This window comes from Schistocerca nitens, chromosome 1, assembly GCF_023898315.1.
Source record: "Schistocerca nitens isolate TAMUIC-IGC-003100 chromosome 1, iqSchNite1.1, whole genome shotgun sequence".
In the NCBI taxonomy this organism is placed as follows: domain Eukaryota; kingdom Metazoa; phylum Arthropoda; class Insecta; order Orthoptera; family Acrididae; genus Schistocerca; species Schistocerca nitens.
In genome coordinates this window covers 817,467,862-817,482,249 of record NC_064614.1, presented here as the reverse complement: position 1 = coordinate 817,482,249, position 14,388 = coordinate 817,467,862, and the positions used below count along the sequence as shown (strand labels likewise).

Below are 14,388 nucleotides of genomic sequence, written 5' to 3'. Positions count from 1 at the left end.
TTATATTACAATGGACGAACTTTGTTTCGATTTGAAGGTGCGGCCTAAAACGTTTCTCTCCCCTTGAATTTAGAGTCTCAAATTTCAGGTGCGGCTTAGATTCGGGAATTTTTTTTTTTTTTCCTTCATTTCGAGCCTCATTTTTCAGGTGCGGCTTAGATTCGAGTGCGGTTTAGATTCGAGTAAATACAGTAAATAAATAAATCCAAACGAAGTGTTTGCTAATAAGTTTGTTGAGATGAATGCTTCTCAGGTATTTAAATTTGTGAAGTGAATAAACAGTTTACTGCAGATACACAGGACACAATACAGCCCATTACAATTGGATGTTGGTTACAAATCACTGTGCTGAAAATATGAGTAAAAAACTAAAAAAAAAAAAAGCCTGCCAGCAGAAGAATGATTAATATTTAAGAGCAAAGAATCAGGGCCAATATGGCAAAGGCATCATCAAGGTAGCCACAAGTTTCCAAAGGTGAAATTCCCTGCTATTTCCCTATTTCCAGACATGTTTTAGCATTTTTCTCTGACAAATTTTGAGATCTCAAGGGTAAGTAAAGACATGTGTTGACAAAAGAAGGACACCCGTATTTCTCCCTCGTGTGAGCACAAATCTTAATTACTAACATCAACATTTTTGTAATGAACTGTTTTTAGATGGAGAAAGCAAGCCCAATGGTATGTGTGTTACTTTAAGATCACTACTGTTATTTTATTTCAATAAAACAAACACATTTTGTGACAAAATATGCATTTCCTTGGAGTCACAAGACAGATTTAAAATACCTTCACAGATCCCAGATATAATGCCAGAAAAAGGTAGGCCTCTTGAAAGAAGTGTATAAGATAGGGAAGAGTTGTGTAAACCAACACTATAGGTGACCACCAATAAAATGTTGGTTCTACTGCGTTCATTATTGTCAGTTATTATTCACTGAGTTATGTCCATTATTATACACGTATTGTGTTATTTTACAGGTACTGTGTTATTTTTGTTTCAAGAAATATATGAGTATATAGCGTACAACCTGCCACAGTCTTTTTCTTATTGTTAATATTTTCTAATACATAAATTATTTTTGAAGCGGCAATATGTACCAGAATAAATAAAATGTCTATAAAATGCTGCACTGTACAATGTCCTTGCAGTGTGACAGTCACAATCCATTAAATCCATTGCTCGGGGCCTCCGGCCTGTTGAGGAGTGCCGCAGTTCTGGGTCCTTGGATAAACCACAAAAATCCACCGCATTATGCCACACACAAACAGACCCGACCTACAGCAGATCAGTGAGAGTGGATCCGATGGGCAGGGCTTGCACATTAGTGGGAAACAATGAGCTTCAGATCGGCAGGCCCTATCTGTTAGAGGTACCTACAGAAATGGCCTGTTGTTTTGGCCCATCATGGCAGTCCCCTCGTGTGGCTGGCTATTAACATGTCACATAACCATGTTGAAAAAATCACACCACAGAAATCAATCCATGCAAGAGATAACTTGCACAAATACTCTGTGAATCAATACTAATGAAGATAGGTAGCAACTGACCGTAAAGATGATCACTGAGCTGCAGACAGGCACACAGAAAAGACAATCACCCTCTCTCAACTATATTTTCGGCCACAGCCTTTGTCAGAAAACAAGAGCATTTGCACATTCACAGTCACTCAGACATACCTCGTGCACACATGACTGCCATCTCCGGCCACTATGTTAACAATCTCTGAGAATCAGATCCAAATAAACCACTCCTCACGCCTCCCTGCCTCTTGTCAGCAGCTGCTAGGCTAGTGGTAAAAATGGTGGCAGCACTAACTGCAAGCTGAAGGAAATGGTAGGAAGAGGAGAAGCACTAAGAATGAGGAAGTAGGGAAGCGGTGCACGAACTCAGCTGCGCCCAGCCAGCTACGATAAATGACATCTCACCTCAATAGACAGACAATTTCATATACTGAGACAAAAATGAGAATTTACCATTTTTCTTAAATTTCCCTGATTTACCCGACAGCTGAAATTCTCCATTATTTTGAAACCAGTTGTGTGTTGGTGAGGAGGTAACTTAATTATTATGACCAAGAAATGGGTTCTTCCACTGTTCTCAAAGTATTTTTTGCACAAAAAAAAAAACCTAGTGATGACGCATATTTAGGAGGGTGGTCTCTAGCTCGATCTAGTTTTGATGTCCCACAGATTGACCGCAACCTAAAACTGTGTGCAATCGCTAACCAAGATGCCACTGCCTGGCAAAATCATTAAAGAAGAGGAACAGGAACAGGCAGACAGAGTCAATGCTACTGCACCTGCGCCCCCTGGTTAATCCCCTCCACTGTCATACCGTATGCGTCGGCAATAATTAAATTAAACTACGCAAGCTTTTAGACGCACATACATTGTTTCAGTTTAGCTTTCTATTTACTTGTACACAGTTGAACTTGTTTACAACGTGTAGTGTGTAACGTGTTGTGCATAATGCCACCCGAAAAAATAAACATTGTTTCGTGGATAGCTGACCATCCTGGAACATTTACGTGTGACGGAATTGTTTTATATTGTCAAGTTTGCGAGAAAAACAAGTCTTCATTTCGCAGGAATGCAGAAGAAAGGACCACGACAACAGCAAGTTGCAGTAGCATGGATGTGTCCAAAGGTAACCAAAAAGTCAGTTTAACATGAATCTATGTGAAGCATTCATTGCAAGCAATATTCCTCTTCATGAACTTACAAATCCAATCCTCAAAGGCTTCTTGCACAAATATTGTTTAAATCAAAACATACCCGATGAATTAACATTGCATAAAAATTACATACTGACAATTTACGTAAATGTTCTGAAAGAAATACACAATGAACTCAAAGACAGCATTATCTGGATTTTAGTTGACAAAACTACTGGCACTTGTGGTCATTACACTGCAGATTTAATTGCTGGTGCTTTAAAAGAAGAGCTTTCTTCTTCCTATTTAGAGGCCTGCAAAGAAGTTTAAAAAGTAAATCATTCTACGACTGCCAGATTTGTGAATGAGAGTACTAGAAAAATATTTCCAGTACCTTCTACAGATGAAAGGACATTTGTGTTTATTTCAGATGCTGCTCCCTATACGATCAAAGCAGAAAAAGCCCTCCGAGTATTTTATCCCAATGTGATTCATGTGACGTGCTTTGCTCATGGGGTACATCACCATGCTGCAGAAGTACATTCCACATTTGTGAATGTAAATAAACTGATTTCATCCACCAAGAAAGTGTTTCTAAAGGCTCCAGCTCGCATCAAAACTTACAAAGAAATAACTACCAAATGTGCCAAATGAACCAGTGGTAACTCGTTCGGATCCGTGGGTCGAAGCTGTGTTGTTTTACGATGAACATTTCCAGGCCACTAGAGGAGCAATGAGTGACTTCAATAGTGCAGAGGGTTTGCCAGTGAAAGGAAGCATTTTATGATCTCAGTATTAAAAAAAGACACTGCTGTGATTAGCACTCATTTTTCCCCACATACTTGCAAGTATTAAAAAGTCTGAAACTGAAGGTTTAGTGTTGAATGAATCGACTCAGTTAATGAATAAAATTATTCTAGTGAACTCCTCACTGTCACAGGTATTCCCAAGAAAACTTAACGGAAAGTATGAAAACATTACAATCCAGGCTTTGAACCCTTGACCCAAATTGATATTTTTATTAATGGGATGGGAGACCTTTTACCAGAAACAATAACTGCCAAACTTCCTGGCAGATTAAAACGGTGTGCTGGACCGAGACTCGAACTTGGGACCTTTGCCTTTCGCGGGCAAGAGCTCTACCATCTGAGCTACCCAAGCACGACTCATGACCCATCCTCACAGCTTCAATTCTGCCAGTACCTCGTCTCCTACCTTACAAACTTCAGAGAAGCTCTCCTGCGAATCCCAGGTGTGTCTAAGCCATGTCTCCGCAATATCCTTTCTTCCAGGAGTGCTAGTTCTGCAAGGTTTGCAGAAAAGTTTCTATGAAGTTTGGAAGGTACGAGACGAGGTACTGGCAGAACTGAAGCTGTGAGGACAGGTCGTGAGTCGTGCTTGGGTAGATCAGATGGTACAGCACTTGTCCGCGAAAGGCAAAGGTCTTGAGTTCGTGTCTCGGTCCGGCACACAGTTTTCATCTACCACGTTGTTTCATATCAGCGTGCACTCCACTGGAGAGTGAAAATCTCATTCTGGAAATAACTGCCAATATAGCACCCAAATTCAAATACTGCCCAATTACCTCAGTTGGTGTAGAACAGTCCTTTTCTAATTACAAAAGTGCTTTGAGTGATCGAAGACAAAATCTTATTACCAAACATTTGGAACAGTACTTGGTCATTTATGTTTAAAATAGTAGAGAAATGTAAAATAAATTTTAAATGGTGCTTTGGTCCAATAGTATTAATTAAAAGTTAATGCTGTTCAAAAAAGTTCACGACTGTATGTTGTTTTTTAAATAAAATATTAATGAGTTTTTGAGAGTGCCCCTCTGCGTGCAATATATCTCGAAGTTGGTCCTGTACATATCAAATGTTTTGCTGTGACTCCCTCGCATCGCATCCGCTTGTTACCGACAACAGCAAAGAACGTCCAATTCTTGGAACATGGTATGCGCCCCCATTTCGCAAGTTTTTAAAAAATAATCCTAGAATGGCCCCCTTCCTAACCTCTACCAGAAAGTACTCAGAAAAAGGTATCATCGTTCTAAATGAATCGATCTTTCGCGTGGCTGGCCCTCTTCCTCGTAATTGATATGTACAGGTTCAACTTTTGAGACATAATGCACACAGTAACTACCATGTTTTATTATTATTATTATTATTATTATTATTTGATCTTGCATATTTTGACAGTTTTCAGTTTTCATGCATTTTTAAGCATTTTTCATGCATGTCTGTGTGCATATTTTAAGGTTTTTATGGTGCATGTAATCCAGTCTCTAGTTATGACATTAGTTGACATACAATCCACATGTCTTGAAAGGAAAAAAAGAGTAATGGCATTCAATGTTAACCATATATCTTCTGGTAATTCCACAATAGTTTTAAGACTACTACAGAAAAGCAGTTAAAGGGTTCTTCCATGACCATCATGGATTTTGGTTATGTTTCATATGAACATTCACACGTGTTCCCAATAAACATACTTCTGGAGGTATAGTCACTTTTTTGACTCCACAGTGTAGCTATCAACAGTGCTCCTATGAGTTTTCAGCCACTTTGAGATGTGATATCTCCAGCAATATTTTCACATAAGAAACAAAATTAGGCCAAATTGTGCAATTTTTTGTATTTTCTTAAGCAAAATGGTAAAAAAGGCTTCATGAGCAATTTTCATATGGATAATTTGCAGCAAAAATTGACGCTACAAAATAAGGTAACATTTAGCTTTTTATATCTCAGGAAGTAATTGTGGGATAAATCTAAAACATTGCACGTCTTAACTTACAAATACGAGGTATTACAATATAAAATTTCATTCTCCTAGAGAAAGTGGTTCGGGAGAGTAATTTACATCTATACAATGGTCTCCGATTCGAACACAGTGAAGTAAAACTCCTGGCTTATGAAGAAGATATAGTGTTGCTAAGTGAAACTAAAGAAGAACTGAAAGACATGTACAGATCTCTCAAGCAAAGTGCCAGCAAAATCGGGCTCTTGATTAACCAAGAGAAAACCGAATATATGGAAACAGGCCGAGTCATAAACCCAAATCCTTACTTTGAAATTGACCAACATTCTAAATTCAGGAAAGTTCTCCAGTTTAAATACCTTGGATCACATTTCAACAGTAAAAATATCATAACAATGGATATAAATGAATGAATAGCCTCAGGGTCAAGATGTCTGTACTCACTAATCAACCTACTCAAAATTAAAGCTTTGTCAATCACCACAAAGATGAAGATATACAGCACTATTATCTGCCCCATAGTACTGTACGGTTCAGAAAGCTGGACAATTACAAAGAATGGAAGAGAAAAACTGAATGTTTTTGAAAGAAAAGTAATGAGAAAAATCTGGGGACCTGTGTTGGAGAATGGCATATGGAGAATTCGAAAGAACAATGAAATTTATCAGTTAATGAAGCAACCCACTATCATCCAGAAATTAAAAAGTAGGAGACTGCAATGGGCTGGACATGTGGCCAGAATGGAAAACAACAAAATCACCAAGAAAGCATTTGAAGGAACTCTCCAAGCAACAAGACCATTGGGCGACCTCGTACAAGGTGGAAAGTGACACAGATAAGGACATCACAGGATTAGGAATTTCCGCAGGGTGGAGAGAGGCTGCGAGAGATAGAAGGAGGTGGAAGCAGATCGTTGATGCAGTGCGTGGAGTACAGGGCCTGTGATCGCTGAGAAGAGAGAGAGAGAGTTTTTCAATAGTTTACAAGTTGAGGTTAAAATTAAAGATTTCTTCTAAAAATGGCAAAAATGGCTATCTATGGTCCACTTTAAAAAAGTCTTCTGCAAACTTTTTAAAATCATTTTCATTAGAAAGACCACATCTTAAACCATCTGAAAACTAGATTTGGTTTTGCAATGTGAGCATATACAGCCCTAAAAAACATCAAGCTGGAGATGCATTGAAAATGGGCCCATATTCAAATGGTACTCACAGCTGACATATTTTATTGTATTCTACAATTTTTTATTACTCTCTACGAAAGGCGATATCGGAAGCCTTAAGGGTCAGGAAGTGCGATAAAGTCCAAATAAATAGAAAACCTTCATAAAAGAGGGGTCTCGTCATGAATCATCGCGATATATTTCAGTCAGTTTTTCTACTATCATTACAAAATTAAACAGCTTATAAATTTCACAGGTTAACTAAGAATTACCAAAGCAGTGGAGGAAAACACTGCAGCAAAATTGTTGCACAACTGACAACTTCTGCAGCACACACTGTATAAATAGTCTTCATGTTTTACATCACTGTCACAATGTGAAATTATGGTAAAGTTCACAGCAGTCTTCCGGACATTTTTTTGGAATGGATTCACTTTAGAGAGGATTATTAGTATGTCCGTTTATTGTGCAATGCTACTGAAGTGCTAGCTGAATTCCAGTTTAAGGTACAGTGTACTTTGTGTAAGGACAGTATGCAGTTTTATGTGGATTATTAGTGTACTGATGGAAATAATAGCAATGTGTTGCTACGGTAGCTTAACCATTGCTAGTGCCCTTTTAAGTGAGAAAACGAGCACTCCATTTGCTCTCGGGTCCATGCTCGACAGTTGTGCAACAGCAGCTGTGCGTGGGTTAGTTTACTACACGTTCCAAAGCCTGATAATGGTTTTTCTACACAGGATCTCAAGCCCAGAGGCTAAAGTTAGAAGCGATCTCTTTTAGGATCCTAAGCTTATGTTTACTTCAGGCCACTTAAAATTTTTACAGGTTTCATTAATTTGCTGTAGAATGTCATGAGGAAAAAACTAATACCAGCCAGATGTGTCACTGATGGAATAGTTTGAGAAGAATTTTTGATAAGACAGAATCTAAACAATTAAATTTATCAATTGTGACTGCCTCAAATTATTACAGCCAGAAAAAGAAAAAAAACTATTGTTTTTAAGGGACCCTTTTTCCTTTTCATTTTTTATAAAAAAAGAATTTTGTGGAGTTAAATGCTGTAGAGATGTCTAAAAAACCACTTATTTGCAGTTCTTCTGACTGAAGTTCATCTCCTAGTCATAAGACTTTTGATGTTACCTTCCACAGAGAGGATGTTACCTTCCACAGAGAGTACTAAAGAATTGTAGAACATATGTCAGATTTAATTTGAGTATAAGTGGAATATGGGCCCATTCTCAATGCACCTCCATCATGTCGTCGTTTTTTAGGGCCTTATATACTCGCATCCAAAACCAAATCTAGTTTTTACATGGTTTAGGACACGGTCTTTCTAGTGAAAACAGTTTAAAAGAGTTTGCATACAACTTTTTAAGTGGACCAAAATAGCCATTTTTGGCACTTTTCGAAGAAGTTGTCAGCTTTAACTTCAACTTGTAAGCTATAGTAAATCGATAGGAGAATGAAATTTTATGATGTAAGTCCTTGTATTGCTAATTTATTAAGTGCAAGGTTTCAGGTTCATCCCACAATTATTTCCGGAGATATTAAAAGCTTAACTTTAAATTTTTTTCTGAGCATCTATTTTTTTGGTCAACTTTGTTTCATATTAAACATATGGAAATTGATCAGGAAACCTTTTATTATTATTATTATTATTATTATTATTCTTTCACTTACAAGAGAGCAAAAAGTTGTGCAAGATGGCCTAGTTTTGTTTCTTTGAAGAAAATACTAACAGAGGTATTATGTCTCAAAGCTGCCAAAAACTGACAGGTACACTGTTGATAGCTGCACAATGGGGTCAAATAAATGACTTCATCCCCACAAGTATGGAATTAGTGGTCCTGAAACTTTACCAATGTTTACTGGGAACATGTATGGATGTTCACACAAAATTTCAGCGAAATCTGTGGAGGTCATGTAGGAACTTTTCCTGAAATTAGACTTGACATGGAATCGACCAGCTGTGTACAGTTAAATGAACATACCTTCATATGCTGGAGCCAGCTTGTTCAAACACAGATAAATACTTGGAAGTAGATCGTCTGGACTCAGAACTATTACAGACCGAAAATAGTTAGCAAGGATCTCAATAATTTTAAGCCTTGCTGAAATGTTCTCAATTGATTCAAAAGTTTTTGCAAGTGCAAGGTATGGCACCCTGGAAATGGGAAAAATGTCATTCATTAGCTTATACTGTTTCACACAGAAGAGGAGCATCTAGTTATCAGTTGCGGAAAGGTGGAAACAAATATAACATAGTAACTCACATCATAACACTGCATCAAGAAACCACCTCTTCTTGAATGAATTTTAACCTTCCGTTAACTCTCAAAATCCAGAAATTCCATGGTTACAAACATTTTCATTGAGCAATACCTCACATCTTTCCAGCAAAAGATTTTAACTATCAACTCATATCCTATTAATCAGTTATGTGACAAATTCACTGAATATGAGTGACAAACGAAACTTATCATTATTTCTTGATAGAAACACTTAAACATAGAAAATAATACGCCAAGCTTCTGGAACTGTATGTTCCTTCTTCAGGAAGGAAAGAGGCACGGGAAATGTTAAAGATGGTGGGGCGGTTGTGTTGTTGTTGTTGCTGCTGGTGTGTGTGTGTGTGTGTGTGTGTGTGTGTGTGTGTGTGTGCGCGCGTGTAGGTGAGTGGGGGTCGTGTCAGTCAGACCTTGAACTGAGAAGGACCCAACTACTGACAGCAAAAACTTGCCCCAATGAAATTCTCTTTCCTCCCAGAATGACGAAAGTATATTTTCGAAAGCCAGGAGTATTAATTTCTGCTGATAATTCTGTTGGCAATACTAGGAGTTGAATCTCCTGACATACTGGCATTTCTATCGTCTTCTTGAAATTTTCATAATTTTTTCAAATGAATTTTTCATTTTACACCAGTATTTATCAAGACTGTTTATTGATATCTGGCTAACATGATGAGAAATTACAATGCAAAATGTATTGACTTCATTTTGTGCCTTTGTAAAGGAAATAATTCGAGGGAAGTGACAATTTGATTGCTGCTGATGCAATTTCCACTCTTAGTGAAGACAAAAGCCTTCGCAACGAATATCAAAAGAAGTTTAGTGAATGAACTTTAGGCACTAACTTCACAATCCTCAGTCTATATTCATATTAGCTACACAAGTATGACATACATCGTTAGTTACACAATTTCAGATAAAATTGTTCATTGGTCTTCATTTCCTACAATAAAATATAATGAAACTGGATAGATAAAAAAATCTTCTCACCAAGCAACGGCAACAAAGTTTTATGCATGCAAGCCTTCTGAGACAGTGGTTGCTTCCTCCAGCAGAAGGGTTGAAGGGGAAGGAAGAGGAGTGAAGGAAAAGGACGCGAGAGGTTTAGGAAAAAGATTAGAGTTTGGGAAAGTCACCCAGAACCCTGGGTGAGGGGAGACTTACTGGACAGGATGAGAAGGGAAGTTTTTCCATTTTCAATATACTCACTTTTCTCCTTGTTTCCAGAATGCATCTTCAATAGGGTGATAATCATTTTTTGTGGGTTCATAATCTGACACAGACTCAGATTTTAATCCCATCATAGGAGTACCTTTTTTGCTTCCAGCTTCATTTTTTTCTTCTGTAACTGGACTGTTCTGTTTTGTTTCATCAGTTTTTGCTTTCGCTTTTGTGGGAGCTATAGAAAACATTACATGTGAGTCACAAATGCCATTGATCACAGAAATAAATATGACAAAGTTGTTCCAGAACACTTCAAAAGAAAAGAGAGAATAGTAAACACAAGAAAAACTGTTTTAAAATAGTTTACACAATTTTATGTGCATATTTTTATCATATAAGACTGGAATGAGAAATCAGAGGCAGCAAACAGTATTACAGGGCACCCAGACACCATTCTCAGCTCATCTTATTTTCACTCTTCTTTCGTATTTGTAATAAGTTTGCTGTACAGTCATCTACAAGCAGCCCAGTATGGACTGCACAATAGTCATACAAACATGTGGGGACCTGAAAATCTGTTGGCATATATGAGTAATGTGAGTGCAACACAAACAACATTAAGCTTTTGGTTTAAGCCTTCTCCAGAAAAGGAAACAAACACAGTCATTCACACAAGTAGACACACCTCACTCACATGACCACTATCTGTGGTTGCTACAACCAGAATGAAACTGTTGCGTTGGACAAAAGCAGCAATCCACAGTGAGGCGGAGAAGGGATAGCAGGGTACAGGTGTGTGTGTGTGTGTGTGTGTGTGTGTGTGTGTGTGTTGTTAGAGAGAGAGAGAGAGAGAGAGAGAGAGAGAGAGAGAGAGAGAGAGAGGGGGGGGGGGGGGGGGGGGCAGTGTCAGGCAGAGTGTTGCAGCAGGGACTACATGGCAGCAGGACAAGGCCACCAGGCTCAATATTAAGGGGCCATGGGGGGAGCTACAGGGGAGGGAGGAACGGACACGAAAAGGAAAAAATAGGGAAGGAGAAAAGGTCAATGGATGTGCTAGTGGAAGAGCAATAAGGTTGAGGGGATGTGAATAGGGAGGAAGTGATAGGGCATAGGGGTGGAAACTGTTGGCTGGAGGGTGTTGAGACAGTAGTTTACAGAAGGGTGAGACCAGGAAAATTTCTATAGTGGAGAGTGAGTTGTAAGGATAACTCCTGTCTGTGCAGTTCAGAAAAGTAATGGTGGAGGGGAGGCGGGGGGGGATCCAGATGGCAGCCAATGAAATCAAGCATGCTATGCTCAGCTGCATGTTGTGCCACAGGGTGGTCTAATTTGTTCTTGGCCACAGTTTGTAAGTGGCCATTCATTCTGGTGAACAGCTGGTTGGAGGTCAAACCAATGTAAAAAGCTGCCTTCACAAGTGGTCCAGCCTCTGATGGCGTAGGAATGCCTGTGACATGACCGGATTATGAAGTGCTGGGTGGGTGGATTGGGCAGGTCTTGCACCTGGGTCATTTACAGGGATCATATCCCTGTGGCAAGGGATTGGGATTGGAAGTGCCATAGAGATGGCCTGGGATGTTGTGGAGTTTGGGTGGGCGACGGAACACCATTTTAGAAGGAGTGGGAACGACCTTGGGTAGTATGTCCCTCAGACCAGGACATGATGATAAATAACCAATGCCCTGAAGAAGGATGTGGTTCAGTTGCTCCAGTCTGGGGTGGTACTGGGTGATGAAGGGGGCACTCCTTCAAAGGTGGTTCTTGGGGGTGGTAGGAGGATTGCGGGTGTTTGGCGATGTGGCACAGGAAATCTGTTTGCAGACTAGGTGCCTGTATATAAGGCCTTTGTCAGACCCTCAGCATACTGGACATGGGAGTTCTTATCATTGCAGGTAGTCACCCCTGGGTGCCTACGCTGTGGGAGGGATTTTTTGTTGTGGAAGGTACTGCTGGTGGTTTTAATGTGGACAGAGGTGTGGATGGAGCCACCATAGAGGTGGTCATTGTCTAGGAAGGTGGTACACTGGGTTGAGGAGGGCCATGTGAAGTGGACAGAAGAGAAAGTGTTGAAGTTGTGAAGGAATAAGGCTAGGCTGTCTTGGCCCTGAGTCCAGATAATAAAGATATCATCAATGAACCTGAACCAGAGCAAGGATTTGGAGTTTTTGTAAAGCTAGGAAGGTTTCCTCTAGATGGCCCATAAACAGGTTTGCATAGAAGGTTGCCATGAAGGTGACCACGGATATGCTGCGGATTTGTTTCTATACCAGTAGTTGGGTGTTATGATACATTAGTAAGATAAATGAGGCAGTGTGTTTGAAGTCCAAAGACGCTGGGAGAGGTAGTGTTCCACAGCAGTGAGCCATGGGCTGAGGGATGTTGATGTACAGGGAAGTGGCATCAACAGTGACATGTAGGGATCCAGGAGGCAAAGGAAAGGAAGTGGTTGGTGTCTTTGACGTGGAAGGCTAGACTTTGAGCAACGGCTTGGAAGTGTTGGTCAATGAGGTCTGAAATTGGTAGTATCTCCCAGACGTAGTCTACAAACAGATTACTTGCACCATATCGCCAAACACCCCTAATCCTCCCACCATCCCCAAGAACCAGCTACGAAGGAGTGACCCCTTGAACACACAAGACCACTCTGACTGAAATAACTGAATATCCCTTGTCAGGGCTTTGATCATCTATCATCCTGCCCTGAAATGAGAGGCATACTACCCAAGATTTCTCCTACCCCTCCTGAAGTGGTGTTCTGTCGCCCATCCAATCTCCGTAACATCCTAGTCCATCCATATAGTAGTCCCAATCCCAACCCCTTGCCACAGGGATTATATTCCTTTGGAAGACCCAGGTGCAAGACCTACCAATCCATCCACCAGAACTTTCTGTTCCAGTCCTGTCACAGGTTTATCCTATCCAATCAAAGGCTGGGTCATGTTGTGTAATATCTCAGCTGCAATCATTGCACAGCTTTTTCTGTTGGTTTGACCACCAACTAGGTGATCACCAGGATGAATGGCCACTGACAAACTGACCAAAAGCAAAGTAATCCACCCTGTCTCAGCAAAACATACAGCTAAACACAAAGTGCTTGATTTCAATGGCTGCTTCACAGCCCAAGCCACATGAATCCTCTCGCCTGCCACCAGCTTTTCTGAGCTCAATAGATGGGACTTATCTGTACAACACATTCTGCACTCTTGAAATTACACTGACCTCAGCCTATGGTAACCTACTATCCCCCAACTTCCAGCCAATAGTTTCCGCCCGATCTACCCCATCACCTCCTCCCAATTCATGTTCCCTCACCCTCATTGTGTGCTGCTCTCTGGCAATGCACCCCTTCTCTGCTCCTCTCCTGTTCCACTGCCCATTCCACCTCCTCCCCCCAACACTGTGCCTGGCACGGTCGTCCTGGTCCCATCTAGTCCCTGGATACACCCCCCCCCCTCCCCCAACTGTATCCTGCTATCCCTCCCCTACTCTGGATTGCTGCTTTCATTCTGGTCACAACAGCTGGAGATAGCGGTTATATGTGACTGCTTGTGTGAATGTGTGTGTGATTTTTTAAAAGAAGGCTTTGGCCAACAGCTCAACGTGTAACAGTCTTTTCGATTTGCCTGTCTGCAACTCAAGAGTGTCATCTTTATGGTGAGTACCAATCTATTCATTTTATGATATTGTTGATATTCCAACCTAGACTTTCCACTGTTTGATTCATCCAAAGGAAAAATCACAAAAATGCTGCATAGCATGAATACCATACCAAACCAAGAGGGTCCAGCAGTTGGAAGGAATTTAAAGTCCTTCTAAAATCAGCCACAAACATAGAAGCAAGATTCAGACTTGTGATGTTTCCTATGTCTTGACTGACAACAGTCAAACTTCTCTACACTGACAGCCAAATAGACACCCACAGTTTAGCTCAAATAGCTAAATTTACTTCAAGATTTCACTGGGAAAAAATTACAGGAGTACTTATTACTGATGCTATATTAAGGACAAATTCTCTTTGTCTTTATCCTAAGATCTCAGAACAGTCAATGGTCTATGAACATCAAGTTAGTGCAGTCATACTTTGGTTAATAATGTTACAAAATTTTAAAAAAGTGAATTTGTCATGTGTTCTAAGAGAGGAATGTCTGTATGGAATTTTCAGTTTCTCCAACAAACACCAAAAACTCTTCCGCACACTCAAGAGAAGCATCAACATCATCCGTTTAGAAATGGGAGGAGAGCAGGTTATTTGTGAGGAGCTATTACTCATTTTTTTCACTTCGCTTGTCCACATTCTCATTTTTATTATATACTACAATGTAAGTCCAGCATCGTTTTATGGCCACGGCTCTCTCTTACA

General features: G+C 40.0%; 1 protein-coding gene across 2 annotated transcripts in view; it reads right to left on the bottom strand.

The window, feature by feature from the left end:
- LOC126262644 (DNA ligase 1) overlaps positions 1-14,388 on the bottom strand; it is a 125,741-nt gene that overhangs the window by 34,021 nt on the left and 77,332 nt on the right. For both annotated transcript variants that reach the window (XM_049959418.1, XM_049959408.1), the window contains exons 7-8: positions 10,074-10,263; positions 8,568-8,740 (exon numbers count right to left, since the gene is read on the bottom strand). In XM_049959418.1, the coding sequence (XP_049815375.1) occupies positions 8,568-8,740; positions 10,074-10,263 (363 nt within the window). The remainder of the gene's footprint in view (positions 1-8,567; positions 8,741-10,073; positions 10,264-14,388) is intronic.